We start from the raw sequence: 17,542 nt of genomic DNA, 5'->3' as shown, positions 1-17,542 counted from the left end.
AGAAACAGGCTGCCAGGGCATTGTGGCAGATTACAAGACACCTCTGTCATCTGAGTAAACAGGTAGCTGGGCAAAAGTAAAGTTTCCAGTATTATTCCTTTCATACAGTGTGATTTGAAATTGATCTGATAATTAAAAGTAGCCCCAGAGATAAGGAAACACCCTCTGGCTAATTTATTTGGTTGAATCATCTACATTTTTTTTAAAGATCTACTCACCAAAAAACTCCATCTGGAATGTTCCATTCAGAGGCTCACACCTCTGATTTATTTAATTATGCACTTTATGTGATTGTGCATTTAATTACCTACACACAAATTTCCTAGCATTTGTTTCTTTTATCATTCCATGAGAACAACTACAGCCATTTTGAACCGTAGAATAGGACTAGGAATCTGAAGGAATTATTCATCTGTGGTATTGAAGAAAGGAAAAATTAGCCATTGGTATAGGGAAGGGAGGAACAAGAAAATATACTTACATAGCAGAATTGTAGTTTCACAGTCTAGTGGACAAGCAAATAAGAGGCTGATGCTTTGGACAGACTATAAATCAATTTCTGGTTTCTTTGGTCAAATTGTAAATCATCACTGTGCTAAGCTACTATATACATTTCCAGGTGAAAGCATACTTTTATGATTGTGTGTTACCAGTCATGGGTCTTTATGAATTGCAAGTGATTAGAAAACCTTGTCAGAAATCAAGTTATTGTTGATGTTGTTGTTTAATCCTGGATATATTTTCTTTAGGGATGTTATGTTGCTGGAGAATGAGATTAGATCCATTTTATAAAAGTAGGTTACAATCCTATGGGAAATCTAGTCCTATGAAAAAGATTACTGTCTTTTGCCCAGCCCCTTCTGGACAAAGGAAACATTGTTGATTGCTTGATGGCCCTTGAGTGACTGTCACTTTGGCCGAGCTCCTTCAGAATAAAGTATTCTGGGACCTGGAGGGTATGTAGGATGTTCTCTGTGCTGTTCAACGGATAAGCAGCAACTCTATCTGAAACAATAAATTACACCTCATTTTGTGTTTGGCAACCCGATCTTATGTACGGGTTCCGAGATTTTAGACTTAAGAAAAGCTACGGAAAGGGAGTTTTTAGACGTTTAAAAAATGAATTGGGGACCCGTACAGGTAGCACAGGTTTGAAAAACTTCACAGACTTGTGACTTTTTGGCCCTGGAAGAGCCAAAGTATGATGTAGAATTTCACTTGAGACATTCAGAATAGATACATTTCTTCCCTCTCAGCCTATTCATAGTTGAGAATCAATTCAGTTTTATGGCCTACTCTTCAGGGACTTATTGAATAAGAAGGCATATTAGTTAACTTTAAATCTGACATAAAAATATTGAAATCTGATCCCTCACCTTACAAACTAAGTTAGGGCTCAGATTTTTTAAAATTACCTCTTTTTCCAAAAGAACTCTTTCATGAAAGAGCACAGATGGAGATATTGTCATTTGGAATTCTGTTAAGGAGAGGACAAACCAATGACAAAGATGAATGGTGTCAGAACTCCGGAGGACCAAGCAACTACCTCACACCTATCTTTATTCAAAACCTAAGACTAAAGAGGCCATAATGTCTGAAACGCTGAAATTAAAGGTCTCGGTATGAGATAGACATGACGTTTTTTATAGATGACATCTTGCAGATTAATCATCTTTAATGAGGGCTTTGGGTTTGAATCTCATTCTAGAATTTAGCCTGGTGTTTTGAAACAGGGTATTTGTACAACACGAAAGACTGGTCATCACGAGGTAGAACCCGAAGATGACCCAGTGCCACCATGGCACTGGGATCACCAGATGTGTGTTACCTTTGCCATGTAATAGCTGTCCCCTGTTTGATCTTGCTGTGGTAGTACACATCCAGGGCTGTGACCAGCTTAGAGCTGCCACACCTAAATTAAGTCAGTTTGGTGATTTCTGTGTTCATAGGGAAATTAGATTCCAGCCTGGGAGCTGTGTGGGAGGATGACATGTTTGTTATGAGGCACTATGAGGACAGAGGCCATGAAGAAAAGAGATAAGTGATACCTCCCTGAAATCCCTACTTCACCTTTAATTCAGGTCAGCAATGCTTGCTGGATTTTTTTCTATGCATCAGGCACTAAGAATGTGAGTGGAGACCACCTTTGACTAATTTGCTTGGATCCTTAGCATCTACTAGGTCTACAAAGTAGGTGTCCAGTAAGCATTTGTTGAATGAATGCATGTATGCATAAACGAGAAAACCATGTAAAGACCCTACCTGCCCTAGCCCTGGAGGAGCTCACATGGAAGCAGTGGTTCAAACAGTGCCCTACCCCAAGTACAGGCGCTAACAGAAGTACAAGCCCTCCTCGTCTCCGTACTCTCTGCCTGAGTCCAATCTCCGTCACATCTTGGCTCAAGATAGATATGCTAATCCAAGTTGGTTTCGTGTGGTAAAAATGTTACTCACACAAAACAAAACAAAACAAAACAAAACAAAACATCAAATATGAGTTCTAGTGAATTGAGACATCCCAGAAATTAACCCCCAACAATTCTCGCTTATTCAACCTCACTTTTTCTACTGCAGAAAAAGAAGGGAAAAAAAGAAGTCCAAAGTTAAGAAAGCTGCTACCTTGTAAGAACAGTTTCAAACTTAGTATCATTTATTATGAATCAATATAATAACTCTTTTCTATTGTTTAAGGCTCTCTTACCAGCTCTATCGTGCATTAATTATTTTGCTTCTTTTGTATCTGCCTAATAAATGCTTGACAAAAAAAAAGCCACATAATTTAAGGTTTTTATGGCACAATGGAAATTTGCCCACCCCCAGGAAAAAAATTGTGTGATATTCTCATTGTCTCCTCAGGGAAGATTTTATATGTTAAAACGAAGAAGAAGAACATGAAATGGAAAAAAAAAAAAAAAAGAATAAAGCCCTAGTTACACTTTATGTGACATGCAGAAGGTTTAGAATATATAGAACATAAAAGAACAGTACATGAGCTACAGTGGGATAGAACTGTGTGTTCTTAATTTTAAATTTCAGATAAATATGATTTCAGCTTTGATCCTACATGGACTAATTCTTTTGTCACTCAACTAATTAATTCAGTATGCTGGAGAAAAGATGCTAATTTGGGCATCAAAGAAGTGATAATTTTTTTTGTTTAATCGGAGTTATAAAGATAAGTTTTATTCCCATTAGACTGGGTCTGGAGCTCAATAATTTTATTCTTCTTTAGTGCAGACAAGTTCCAGAGAAAATATGCCCTGTTTCTCATAACTTATGAAGATGGAGTAGTAATATCCAGGATTCCCTTGAAGATGGCCCTTTGCATAGTCACTGTACATATATGATATATATACATATATATTATATATCAACCATTTCTTAACATTGTCCTTTTGTTCTTTACACATAATGAGTTAGTCACCATCATCTGTTCTTTTGATAATGGACTTTATACACAGTACACATAAGTTAATTTGTGTTATTGGAATATAAGTTATAGCTGACACTTTTAGAGACTATAGATGAAGCCTCCAGTTTCCATAGAACTTTTAATTGGCCCTCCCTGGATTAACTTTCATTATGAGTCAGTTTTTCCCTTACCAGGAAGTTTGCTGAAATGACCCCACTTGCCAGTGAATGAACTGCAGAACTGTTTCCTGTGGGGGGACATTTCCTTCTGCAAGATGAATCTGTGGTCATTATGGAGTGAGCCCTGGTAGGTTGAGCATGGGAAGGCCATGGGCATTGAGAAACCTCCCACAGCTGGTAGAGAAAAAGCTTATACGTGGTGTATGATTTGGTCTCAGAATACTCCTTTCCTAGTGTCTGGGCTCCTGGGACAAAGGAGGTAGAGAGAAGGGAAGAAGGGGATGCTGTGAGTACACAGAGGAGAATTCTAGGTTCCAGCCATGTGGTCTGTTTGAGTCAGCATTAGAGTTTTATGGACAGGCCATCAGTTGTCTGTGCACTCAAGCTGCCTTCAGAGATGCTCAGAGATCTACTTAAAAGTAATAAAAATAAAAAGAAAGGAGCCACATATTCTGCTGCTTTGAAATAAGTAAACATTTAATAAAAAGAAAAGCCTTTCTAACTATTAAGGAAACATAAAAATGCAAAAAGATCTATTTCTTTAATGCTCTTGTTAAATATATTTCCCAGAAATCATAAGCATTTAGTCTGAATCACTAAGACCCTTGCCTACAATGTCTTAAAGCCAGTGAGAGCGTATGAAAGCAATTAATCAAAGTTCACTGTGCTCCTGAAGAGTATTTCTTCTTCTGGAAAGCAGGATAGAATAACTTAAAACCCAGTGTGGTCGTGACAGTTAATAAGCTTTTTATAGTCCCTGTGTGGATCTGAAAATCATACCTTATTAGTATCTTTATCTTTCTTGCTCACTCATTCACGCTTATTTTCATTTAATTTTAATCTCTGGCCCCTTTTTCATATTTTTTTTCCTCTTTCTCCTAACAGAGTGCTACTTTAATAATGTTAGAGTGGAATTTTCATTGGCTACACAAACCCTCAGCAAAAGTAACTGTTCAGTAGGTTACAAATCCCTTAACGGATTCTTGCAAGTCAGTCTTCCACATGCCCTTTTTACTTTGTTTGTTTGTTTGTTTGTTTGTTTGTTTGTTTGTTTGTTTTTCAGAAGATGGATTATTGATGATGTGCATTTTGCTTTGTTTTGCTTTCTGGGCCCACTAGAATTACTTGCAATATATTTAGTATTTCCAAATCTACTGCATTTCCTAGCTCCTCAGTCTGGGAAAGCAAATTCGCTCAAGGATTCCCAGCAGCTGAATTCAGAGAGCTGCTTAAGACTCTACCCAGCAGATGTTTTATCCACTTAGGCAGAAATCTTAGAATGTTATAGGACCTCCCTGCCTTTCAATCCTAAAAACAAATATCAACACATTTGAGCTCCAAAGCTTCCCTGCTTTGGAATGAAGAGTCGCCATGACCACCAAGTTAGGAATCCCATCCTGGGCATAAGCAACAACAAGCCAGAGGCAAGTAGCTGTTTAAGGGTAAGGTGGGAATGTTGGCCTCAAAGGAAGTAGTAAAGATACCAGTGGGATTAAACATGTTTGTTGTTTTCATATAGTTCATCTTCATCTTGGAAACATATAAACATACCCAAAATACATGTCTAACCGATATACCAGAAATTAACATTTTAATTAGAAATCTTCTTTTTAAAGAGACTCAACTGCTTGACCCAGTTAATAAGAAAGATTTTTAATATGGAGTTTTTCTTCGGTTACTAAACCATCAACTCACTCAGTTTCCCCTTGTGAACATATCTATAAAGCAAATCCCTATCTCCTCTTGCATGCCATGGAGTGGGCTCAGAGAGTTTAAATCACAACCCTTCTGTTATAAAAGCATACTGAGCTTGTAGCATTCCACCCCAGTCCCGAAAAGTCACAGGCACCAGCATGATAACCATATATACTGTGGAAAGCTAAAAATAAAAGGAGAATATTTTTCTTTCTTTATCAAGATTAGCAACAAACACATTTGTTCATTATTCTATCAATAATATTAACATAAAAATAGGCAGTGGCCTTAGGTATCTAAAAAAGGGGGGGGGGGACTCTAATTGGTCAATTTTCATTGAATTTGTATCAGATTCATTAACTCTAAAGTACAATGGGAGCCATCTCAGGTAAACAAGTAAAGACCTTTGTGATACACATTTTAGAGAGAAGCAATAGCCAAAGTGCACACATGAGATTACACTACGTGGAAATAAATTTCATTAGCATATGCATATGCTAATTCAGAACCTGACTTAGAATGCATCAGACAACAGAAACCTTTTATGGGCGAATTTCAAAATAAACTATGGAAATACAGTCAAAGGTTTGTGAACTTCTCTGCCCCCATATTTTGCTCGAACTATTTCAAAGTGTATAATTTACAAAATGATAAGACAATATCATAGTTTATAAGTCAGCTAGGTACAGGGAGAATGAACCACTATCAAAGTCCAGAACATATTCTGACTGCGAAGTTGATGCATTTCCACACCTGACATCATTCCGTAGACATTCAAAGTGTAATATTAATAATGACTGGATCATGTAGCCTCTTCCAAATGGGTGTCATTGACACCCAAAGATACTCCCCGATTGCAGAAAGAAGAAATACATTCTGTTTCAAATATTCAGCTCTCCTTGGATTCGTAGCTCACCACGAATTTGAAATTAGAGTGTTTGAACACTTTCCTTACTGAACTTTTTAGTCCTCGTAAGCCATTGCTCAGGATTGCTTTATACAGTGTGTGCACTAAATGGAAGAAGAGTGGATACTAATAGCTGTGTAAACTGTCCAGTGGGATCTGGGAGGGAAATTGTAGATAGATAGTACTTAGCAGAATTAAGAAGTGAATTAAATGAGAGACTAGGCATGAACAAAGGCAGAAATAGAGCTATCCGTGTTGTAAATTTGGACCATTTATCAGGGTGCGTGGGAATCTGGGAAGGACTTGAAAGTCATTATCTAGAAAACTCATGGAAAGAAATAGAAGTGGAAGAAAATATTTGTTGAGACATTAGGAGATAACTAAGAATTATAGTGAAATCTTTATCATATAGAAAACAACAAGAGGCTGAGAGCATATTCAGTTCATTGGATTAAGGACTTACCTAACAATTGATGGTGTTAATGGTTACATTCCATGTGAATAGTCCATATGATGTGTCATGGCAGCTCAGTAAATGATTGATTGAATGAATGGATGAGCCATTATTAAATTCTACTTCCCCATATGGCCTTTTATGTATGTAGGTAAAATAGCAACATAAGAAAGGTCTGCTTTTGGTATTTTCCTATAAACACTTTCTGAGATTCTTTTCTACCTTATATAGTCTATTTCCTTTGATTTCTCAATTTATACCAAGATGTCTCATTTTATGAATAGAAACCATTTCTCTTATACGTGTTGTATCATGTTGACTGATAAATTAATTACCTGGAACTCCTCCACTGTCCATTCATCGACTCTATAAATGAACTAGTCTCCTTTCTGGCTGCTGCTTTTCTTGAATCTCCTCCTATCTCCATAAGGCCAGTCTCTCTGGAGGTTCTGTATATCTCTGTCCTTTTCTCTTATCAAGAGCTTTGTTCTCCTATATGAGTGTTCATAGCATTATTCGCAATAGCCAAATGATGAGCACAGCCCAAATCTCCATCAACAGATGACTAGGTAAGCAACTATGGTATGTCCATACAATGGAATGTTATTCAGCCTTAAAAAAGAAGGAAATTCTGACACATGCTATAGCATCGATGAACCTTGAAGACGTTATGCTAATTGAAATAACCCACACACCAAAGGACAAATATTGTATGATTCCACTTATATGAAGTACCTAGAATAGTCAAATTTATAGAGATAGAAGGTAGAATAGTGGTTTCCAGGGGCTGGGGGAAGGAGAAATGGGGAGTTACTATGTAGCAGGTACAGAATTTCACTTTGGGATGATGAAAATATTCTGGAGATGGGTGGAGGTTGATGGTTGCACAACATTGTGACTGTACTTAGTTCTACCGAACTGTATATTTCATAATGATTAAAATGGTAAACTTTACGTTATGAGTTTTTTACCACACTGCAGAAGAAAATAGCTTTCTTCTCTTCTCTCTTCCAGCTCCAGCCTCTCACACTCTGACATTTCTTCCTATCACCAAACAAAAGTCCTCCAGTATCAGCCACATTGAAAACCTCCTTTTTCAACATTCCACCCCACCTCCAGCAATCACCCTACCAGCCAAACTTCTTGAAGTGGTTGTACACAAAGATACACACTTTTATACTTACCTACCATTCACTCTTGTGATCACTGTCACCTGGCTTCTGCTCATACCACTGCAGTGAACCATAGCAACACGATGAATGGCTTCTGAGTGCCAAATCCAGTGAACTCTGGAGTCCTGACCTCAGTATTCTCAATTGTATTCTTCTCAATTGACTTCTCAACAGTATTTCCATCTGGTGACCATGGCCTCTTTACAGCGCTCTTCCCTCGGGTCTCTTGAGCCATACTCTCCTGAATTTCTTCATCTCTCTGGCTGTTCTTTTTCTGTCCCCTGTGTACAATGCCTCCCTACCCCTCCCTCCAGACTTTAAGTATTACAGTTCCTCATAACTTTGCCTTAGTCCCTAGCCCATTCATTTGGAGGACCCAAAAGCATACTGAAATAACCATGTTTAAAAGTGAACATTTTGGGGGCGCCTGGGTGGCTCAGTCACTTAAGCATCTGACTCTTGATTTTGGCTCAGATCATGATCTCATGGTTCATAAGATCAAGCCACACATCAGGCTCTGTGCTGACAGTGTGGAGGCTGCTTCGGATTCTCTCTCTCCCTCCCTCTCTCTGCCCCTCCCCAGATCCTCTCTCTCTCTTTCTCAAAATAAATTTTTTTAAGGTGAATTTTTGGTCCTTCTCCCTTGACCCACCACTTTCACATCATTGTCTTGTCTTCTCAGCAGCACCTTCTCCAGTCCAGACCACCACTGTCTTTTACCCACAGTCCTGAAGCAGTTGTAGCAGTCACCAGTTGGCTTTACTGCTTTACTTGATGCTTTTTACTTCAGCAACCAGGATGATGTCTGAAAATGTGCATCACATAGTATCACTTCTGCTTAAAGTGACTTGGTGACCCCTCTACCAACTTGGTTACTCCTCTACCAACTCTTTAAATTTACCAGTCTCTTCATCCAGTTTCTCTTTGTCCCTTGAATTACCAAGACATGACCTGATGCCACTCTGAGACTAAACTCCAAGCCTCTCACACCTGCACTCTGTGGTCCTTGCCCTGCTTGCCATCTGAATCCTGTGCTAGGATCCCCCTCTGCTCCCCTTGCTTAAGCTATTCTGCCCTTCTTTCACCACTTAGAATGCACCAGACCTTCCCCACCTCACTCCCTTTGTGTGTGCCGTGTCTTCCACCCATAAGGCTTATCTCCAATCTTTGCTTGTTTGGAAGCTCTCACCCATACAGCCTTCGTGTAAATGTCATTTCCCCACTGAAGACTTCCCCAACCAGTCTCCTATTATTATCTCTCCTAACACTCTTCATAGCACATAGCTTTTGTTTTGTTTTGTTTTGTTTTGTTTTTTGCAACTTACAATTGCATATTTGTACTTGTTTGATGTCCAGCTCCTCCGTTAGAATGTAAATTCCATAGGGATAGTGTCTGGGTTTGTATCCCAATTCAACATCAGCCTATACTAAGCGTTTACGACAATGACTGACAGAGAGTATATATCTAATAAATATTTCTTAAACAAATGCATGAATGAAAGAAAAAAAGAACACAGAAAGAAAGCCAGTTTTCCATAAAGCTGTTTCAAATAACCTCTTTATAGAAATGAACAGGGACAGGTGTTTTAAGCAAACTTATAATTCATGAAAGTCTAAATTTACATAAAGGGTATGTTGAAAGGTGATTTTTCCACTTTACAAAAAGATCCATCATAAGAGTCTTTAAACAGGCTTCCCAGGTACACAGAAAGTAAGATTTTATTGATGCAAACCATATGTTTGTACTGAATTCTTTAGGAAAATATCTTTTATATAAAGCAAAGTTGACCTATAAGCAATTTCCTTAAGGCACCTAGCCCAAAATGGCCAACTCTCAAATTTCTTAGGTAATAGATAATGGGAGGCCTGGAATGCAGGGGATATTTGAAACCCTAGAATGCAAAGCAGTAATTTTAGCCATTTAGAGCTCTTGTGACTTTTCTCACAAAAATAACTAATAGTGAAATGAATCAATGTATTTGACCCTCCCCAACTCCTCTTTCTGTATGTCCATGAATGTAAGAAAGGCTTGAAAGTAACCCCCAAATAGGCTGACATGGAGAGAACAAGGCTTACACGATTCACCAAATTGATGCTTTTCTTCCAACCTCCCCCCTCCCAACCCACCCACCACCACTACCACTGATAATTAAGTTGTCTGATTGCAAAATTGGAAAGAAGAATTCAGTGTGCTAATAAATAAAAGCAATTAACTTCTCTGGGTCTCAATTTCCTCTTCTTAACAATGTGGGAGTCCTTTTGAAGATTACTGTTTTATAATTCTGTTCTTGAACCTACCCAAACTTTACAAAATAAGGTAATTTATGACTGTTTTCTCTGTCTAATGAAATAAATTTCACAGCTATTTCTGCTCTTCTTCTTGGGAATTTTAATAAATGATCATGAGGTTTAAATCAAAACATTTATATTATTTGTGGAATTGGTTGATTTGACTGTTATTGATGGTTCTTGCTAAGAAGAAAACGCTTTGCAGAATTTACTTACAACTAACCTTTCTCAGACGTAGCCCACTATGGTGAAAACAAAGTACGCTGTTTTTGAACTTCAGTACAAGTGAAATATTTTAGGAACAGGAAGAAAAAACAATTCACTGGTTGTGGTAATAAAGATCAAGGTAGACTAGGGTATAGGTTAGTTTTGCCCTTCAAAAACAAGACTTCTTTCATCTCAGAAAATCCAAACCTTCAAATATTTGGAACATAGAAGAAAAGCATGCCTAATATCTTGAGTTTTTGGCAACATTTTTGCTCTCATCAACTTCCTGGAGCACTATTCTATCCTAGCTCCCCACAATTTTGGTTTTTTTGGCCCAATTTTACTATATTTGATGACATTTTGAGGGAAAATTATTTCTCTAAGTGATGTACAAAGGTATTCTCACATAAAGGAATTTAGAGTCATAATGTTGGTCCCTGAGACTCTTCTTCATGGGCATGAAAAGCTAAAGAACGTACTCATGAAAATGCACGTTATTTATATAGCGCCTGCTTTGTAGGTTAAAGAGAGATCTTGAATATGTCAACAAATCTCCCTTATACTCGGAAGTTAGTGATCTTTTATTTTGTCTGTATTTCTTTTTCTCTTCCCTAGTCTATAAATGATATTAGGTCATTTCTTCAGTGGGAAAGAAGAAAATACGTTAGGAATAAGAAGGAGGACCAGGAAAAAAAAGACTGGGGCTGATGGAGTGAAAGTTCATAGTTGATCGACCCAAATCCCAAAACAAGACTGAATACAACAAAAGAATAGCAGTAGGAGCAAAGGCAGATGGTAAATGGCAGTGGAGAGAGAGAAGGTTCATGAGCAAGAATTTGCTAATTGAAACTGTAAATTGAAAAATTGTTTTAAGTTTATTTATTTGTTTTGAGAGGGACAGGGAGAACAGCAGGGTAGGGGCAGAGAGAGGGGGACAGAAGATCCAAAGCGGGCTCTGCACTTACAGCAGAGAGCCCGATGTGGGGCTCGAACGCCCGATGTGGGGCTCCAATGCCCAATGTGGGGCTCGAACTCACAAACCATGAGATCATGACCTGAGCCAAAGTTGGATGCTTAACCAACTGAGCCACCCAGGCACCCCTAAATTGACATTTTCACAGAAGAGTCAAGACTTGAAGAGGCTTCTGGGGAAAACAGGGTGCTTTGAACTCTGATAACAACAGAAATACAGAGATTAGCAAGGAGGTCTTCCACTCAGTGCTGCCACTTGACCAACAACCTATGATTTGGATTGAAGCACAATCCTAAGAGAATAGATGTTTACCCATTTTTATGAAATTCTGAAAAAGACAGGAGTTTCAAGTTTACGAGTGGGGCCTTCATGTGATGAGATTCTGACTCACTGTGTGTGTTGGGAGGTTGGGGGATGGGGACAGAGGGTGGGATGGGCAGTCAGCCTGAACATGTGTAGAATCCCCAGGTTTCATAGATAGTTGGATGGCTACATAGATACATAGATGGGGTGAGCAAGCTAAAGATATACACACATTTACACACACATAAGAAAAATTTGCAACTATTTAATAAGAAACAAAGAATAAATAGGATTTCCATAGTTTAACAAGAATCTTTTACTTCACTGAAGAATATACATACTTGAGTGACTTTTTTTCCTGGTTATTAGCAGAATATCAAATTATTTTCCTTTTTTTCACAAGTACGTCATTACCAAAACCAAAGGAGATTGCTTCTAAAGAAAATCTGCTTGGGAAAATGCCTATTATTTAAGAATGTGTCCTAGTAATAACCATAGCTTTATTATTATTATTATTTCAAATGTGCAGTTTTATTTTAGTAAAAGTGGTAAGGAAGCACAATGCTCTTTTAAAGTATCATAATTGCAGGAAACCCTAGTGCATTGTTGGTCCAAATGCAAACTGGTGCAGCCAATATGGAAAACAGCATGGAGGTTCCTTAAAAAATTGAAAAATGGAACTACACACACATGAAAAGATGCTCAACATCAGGGAAATGCAAACCAAAACCACAATGAGCTGTCACCTCACCCCAGTCAGAATGGCTAAAATCAACAACACAAGAAACAACAGGTATTGGCAAGGATGTGGAGGAAAAGGAACACTTGTGCACCATCAGTGGGAATGCAAACTGGTGCAGCCACTGTAGAAAACAGTGTGGATGTTCCTCAGAAAGTTAAAAATAGAGCTACACTACAATCCAGCAATTTCACTAGTAGGTGTTTACCCAAAGAACACAAAAATACTAATTCAAAGGGATACATGTACCCTGCTGTTTATAGTAGTATTATCTACAATAGCTAAATTATGGAAATAGCCCAAGTGACTGTCGACAAATGAATGAATAAAGAAGATGTGGTATATATATATACATACATACACACACACATGTACACACACAGCCATAAAAAAGAATGAAATCTTGCCATTTGCAATGACATGGATGGAGCTAGAGAGTATTATGCTAAGTGAAATAAGTCAGAGAAAAACAAATACCATGTGATTTCACTCATGTGGAATTTAAGAAACAAAACAAACAAAGACCAAAAAAAAGAGAGAAAGGCCAACCAAGAAACAGACCTTAACTATAGAGAAGAAACTGATGGTCACCAGAAGAAACTGATGGTCACCAGAGGGGAGGTGGATGAAGGTGGTGGGTGAAATAGGTGATGGGGACGAAGGAGTGCATTTGCTGTGATGAGCACTGGATGTTGTATGGAATTGTTGAATCACTATATTGTGCATCTGAAACTAATACCACACTGTATGTTAACTAACTGGAATTTAAATAAAAGCTTTTAAAAAATGGAACTACCTTATGATCCAGCAATTCGACTTCTGGGTATGCATCCAAAGGAATTGACTTCAGGATCCCACAGAAATATCTCTACTCCCACGTTCATTGCAGCATTACTTAGAATAGCCAAGATGTGGAAACATCTGAATTGTCCAGCAACAGGTGAATGGATTAAGAAGATGCAGTGTATATGTGTGTGTATATATGCATACATGTGCACATATATGTATATGTATATGTGTGTGTATATATATATACACACACACATATATATACGTATATATATGTATATATATATATATACATATACGTGTGTATATATATATATATGTATATATATATATACACACACACACACACCTACACACACACACACACACACACACACACACACACGTACACTATGGATCTGCAAAAAAGAAAACTCAGAGAAACAGAACAGGGTGGTAGTTACCAGAGGTTGGGGAGAGGGGAAACTTGGGAGACACTGGTCAAAAGGTGAAACTTTCCGTTATAAGATTAGCAAGTTTGGGATCTAATGGACAGCATGGTGATCACAGCTAATACTAACGATCTAATGTTACCAAGAGAGTAGATCTTAAATACTCTCACAACAAAAAGGAAACTGTAACTGTGTGATGGGATGAAAGTGGTAGCCAGTACTGTGGTGGCGATCATTTTGCAGCTTAGAAATATATCAAATCAGCAGTTGTACACATTAAACTTACACAATGTTATGCGTCAATCATGTCTCAATGAAGCTGGAGGAAAAGAAATAAGGTATCATACTTGCCACTGTGCCAAAATTAGCTACAAATATGCCAGGCATCAAGGGGACTGAGAGCACACTAACACTGGGCTGATTTAGGAAGACTGGGGCTACATCCACAGAGTGAATGTAGCGTAAAGGAGACAGTGCAGTAAAGGAGACAGCCCAAGTTCTAATCCCGGGCCTTCCCCGAATTTATTGGGTGGCCAAGGCCCAAGGGCTCATTTGCAAAATGACAGCAGTAAACTAGGTGTTTGGCAAAGTCCCTTGAAGCACCATCATTATCTCTTCCCAGGAGTTTCAACTTTAAATGTCAAGGCCACTTGGGGCTCTGAAGGCCTGGTTAGGAGTTCGGTCAGTTTTGAGTTATATATTAATGATAACCTTTCAGTTCTAAAATTTCTAGTGAATTCATAGTTTGAGATTTTTAGTCTTTAACCGCATGACTCTATGCATGCTGCACAATCAATATCTCGGTGGAAAGATGGAAGGAAGGAGGGACGAGAAGGAAAGGAGAGGGATTTAGTGACTATTACTTTTCCGCTTTCAGGATCTTATTTTACTTCCATTTTATGCAAAATGATCTTGTGCTACTTAGAATAAAGAATTACAGTTTGATGAATTCATCTCATAAATATTTTAAATTTACCACCAAAAGAACATGGTTAGTGTTAACATCTTCTGCTTCATGTGTTTCTAGATTTGGAAAGAAGAAAGATGATAAGGGAGGCAAGGCTGAGCAGAAGGGCACTCGGAAGCATGGCAGCCTGAGGGAAGAGGAGCTGGAAAAAATGAAAGAAGAACGAGAAAGGTGAGCAGAAATGCTGAGCCCCTTATTTTGTTTGGGTCCATGGCCTGTGTTTAATTTGATTATTGCATCAGTCAACTGGAGACATTTTATTTCAAGAAGCATCGAGTTGAATACAAAAGCAAAGGTACCTGATGTAAAAGGAACCTGCCTTTCTGGGGAATTTTTAGTATATTTGGAGAAGAAATTAACTTTATGTTTTTATTATATCAGTACTTACAATTCCAAGATATCCTACCCAAGTTTTGACTATATCAATGTATATTTTTCCTATGGTTTAAACAATGAGGGTTTTTTTTTCTAATAAAAAGGTCATTTTGATGTTGATGTTTAGAGCTATCAAATTTCCATAGTCTGTTCCTAATTTTTGTCAAGCTGTTGTATGCCTTCTTAATTTTATTCTGCTAAATCCATTTGGGTGGTGTAATTTGAGAAGCGCATGTCCTTCATTTTTAAAAAGCCAGTGTCTTTTATTAGGCTATCAGCAAGTTGCAAAGTATGTTGCCCATCTGTTAAAGGGCCGGTTTCGTTTACTGAAATAATGACAGTTTGCAAGGACTGAATTCTCCTGTTTGAGGAGCTTAATGTTCCATTTGGACAAGAGGCCCTTCACTTATCTTTGAGGTTAACTCTACACTTACCCCATGTTGATGTGTAAATGTCTGATTTTGAAACATGTAATTGAATATTCATGTTTCTCCTGAAAATTCTTCACCTGCACAACTAAATGGATCTTGGAGAAAGACGGAGATTATGACAACACTAGCATATCATTTTAAGCACTTGATTCTGACTTCATCATGCATGAAGTCAGATTTGTCCAGCTTGTCACTCGCTTACTAGTAACAGTAGTCCTTGTAGTTTTTAGAGTCCGTTCTTGTACTTATTTTAATACTCTAGTAACGTGTACTAAGAAAATCATACTTATACATCGTCCTTTCTAGCACAGAGCAGGCTGAATACCTACTGTTAACCTTTGACTTCTGTCTTGTAGTCTATTCCCATTGATAAAAGCTAACTTTATCAATAGCGAGGAAAGAAGCTCTATTTGGTCCTTTCTCATGTGAAAGTGGTTGATAAGCTGACTTCCAGGGTCAGCATGCAGGTAAAAGGAAATCAAGTGCTTTATATTGTTGCTGACTATTCACCTGACAGAGCTACCCCCAAAACTGGAATGATGAATTCTCCATCATAGTCCAAGATTCAGTAATCCTGTAACATAAAATGTAATGCAGGCTAAGATTTTAATGTGTATATTGGCAAAGACATCGATGTGGTGCGTCCACATCATAGATCTTTGCTGCTCCCCTGACTTCACTTACTGAGACACCATATCCTTGCCTCATCTTCAGGAAACAGAGCTGTTTGCTAGAATTCAGACTTCACATTTTTTTGTAGCTCGATACTTGCTCGGGGTTGGGAGGGTTTACTCTTAGTAGCAAGGGAAATGTGTGCCAGCTAGAAAATTGATAACCCATAAAATTAGGTGGGTTGTCTTTAAGCAAGAGTTCATTTCCTTTCTGGTTTTGCCTTTAGGAAGCAGGTGCCTGAGGGAGTTTTGTTCTTAAAAGCAGGGCTGTAAATTCACCTCAGCTGCCTATATAGGCTTCAGGTCCAATTTTCTTAAAATATGTTTGGTCAAAACATTGAAAGAACTCTACTATTAGCCTCCACTTAGGCCAATTCCCACACATGAACACATAAAACACATCTGATATGGGTTTCCTAGAGACAACATTGTCTCAATCTTGTGTGAGGGGAAGAAGTTGGAGGAGTTGCTTTTATGGTTGGGTGCTGTAGAATTAATGACCGAGGGCATTTCAACTGCGCAGGAGCTGAGGGCCACAGAGGGGGGTGGTGGTGGCTGAACATTTGGCATTGCTCCCAAACTTTGAGTCCCATTTCTTGGCTCTCCATCATCCATAAGAAACCAATTCACAACCCTTAAAGAACTCAGTGAGTGTATTACTCTTTGTGACATGGCCATTGGAAAAAAAAATAGAATAAAATAAGAAACAGTGTATGAAAGTTCACAAAGTTGTCTTTTTTTCTAATGCCTTTGCAATTTGTTACCTTAAGATGATTCGAGCTGCCCTATTGCTTATTTGTTTCATCCTAGCTGTCATAGATACAATAGCTTTTCATTAACATATCCCTTCTTCGAAGGATTTAAAGCACTTAAATAAAATATATATTGTGCAGTGCTGGAGCCAGCTTGTATCAGCTTGTGAGAGACAATTTTTAAACTTTCAGGAATTTTGTGAGCTCGTCATTAAGCCATTAGTAGTTTGAAATTGTTCATGGTGGGAGTATTTACACCACAGAAATTGGCAAATGCAATAAGTTGGGTTTGTTTTCTCAAAGAGCCAGTTAATCAGCATACCCCTGAGGGTTTATACCAACTCTATTTAGTGTATAACCAGGAAGAAATTGTCCAAAGTGGAGCATAAATTTAAAAATATTCATCCAAATCAAACCATATGACTTCTTCTAGCTGTGTTTTCTCAAAGTGTAGTTCGTAGACCACTTGATGAAAATGAATCACGTGGGGAGCGTGTTAAAGATGTTTGAGTCCCATACCAGATTTACAGAACCAGAATCTTTGGAGTTAGAGCTCAGGCATCTGTATTTGATAGGTAAACCCAATGTGATTCTTCAGCATTCTAAAGTCTGAGAACCACTAACTTGAAGGGACAGGATTTGGTTGGAACATTAAACTATCCTTATCCTATGAGAAAGGATGTGCAGAGGTTGTTTGGTTTTTTTTTTTTCCCCAAGAGGACTGAATAAGCCAGTCTAAAAGTATTGTCATCTTTTCTTATGGGTCCTCTTTGAAGCATTCTACCTTACTGGCATA

At 38.1% G+C, this 17,542-nt stretch overlaps 1 protein-coding gene across 4 annotated transcripts in view; it reads left to right on the top strand.

The window, feature by feature from the left end:
* PARD3B (par-3 family cell polarity regulator beta) overlaps positions 1–17,542 on the top strand; it is a 1,004,898-nt gene that overhangs the window by 793,300 nt on the left and 194,056 nt on the right. For all 4 annotated transcript variants that reach the window (XM_058707885.1, XM_058707913.1, XM_058707904.1 and 1 more), the window contains one exon: positions 14,578–14,688. In XM_058707885.1, coding sequence (XP_058563868.1) covers positions 14,578–14,688 — 111 coding nt within the window. The remainder of the gene's footprint in view (positions 1–14,577; positions 14,689–17,542) is intronic.

This window comes from Neofelis nebulosa, chromosome 2 (assembly GCF_028018385.1).
Source record: "Neofelis nebulosa isolate mNeoNeb1 chromosome 2, mNeoNeb1.pri, whole genome shotgun sequence".
Classification (NCBI taxonomy): domain Eukaryota; kingdom Metazoa; phylum Chordata; class Mammalia; order Carnivora; family Felidae; genus Neofelis; species Neofelis nebulosa.
Note: the sequence above shows the minus strand (reverse complement) of the source record. Positions and strands in the feature narration are given on the sequence as shown.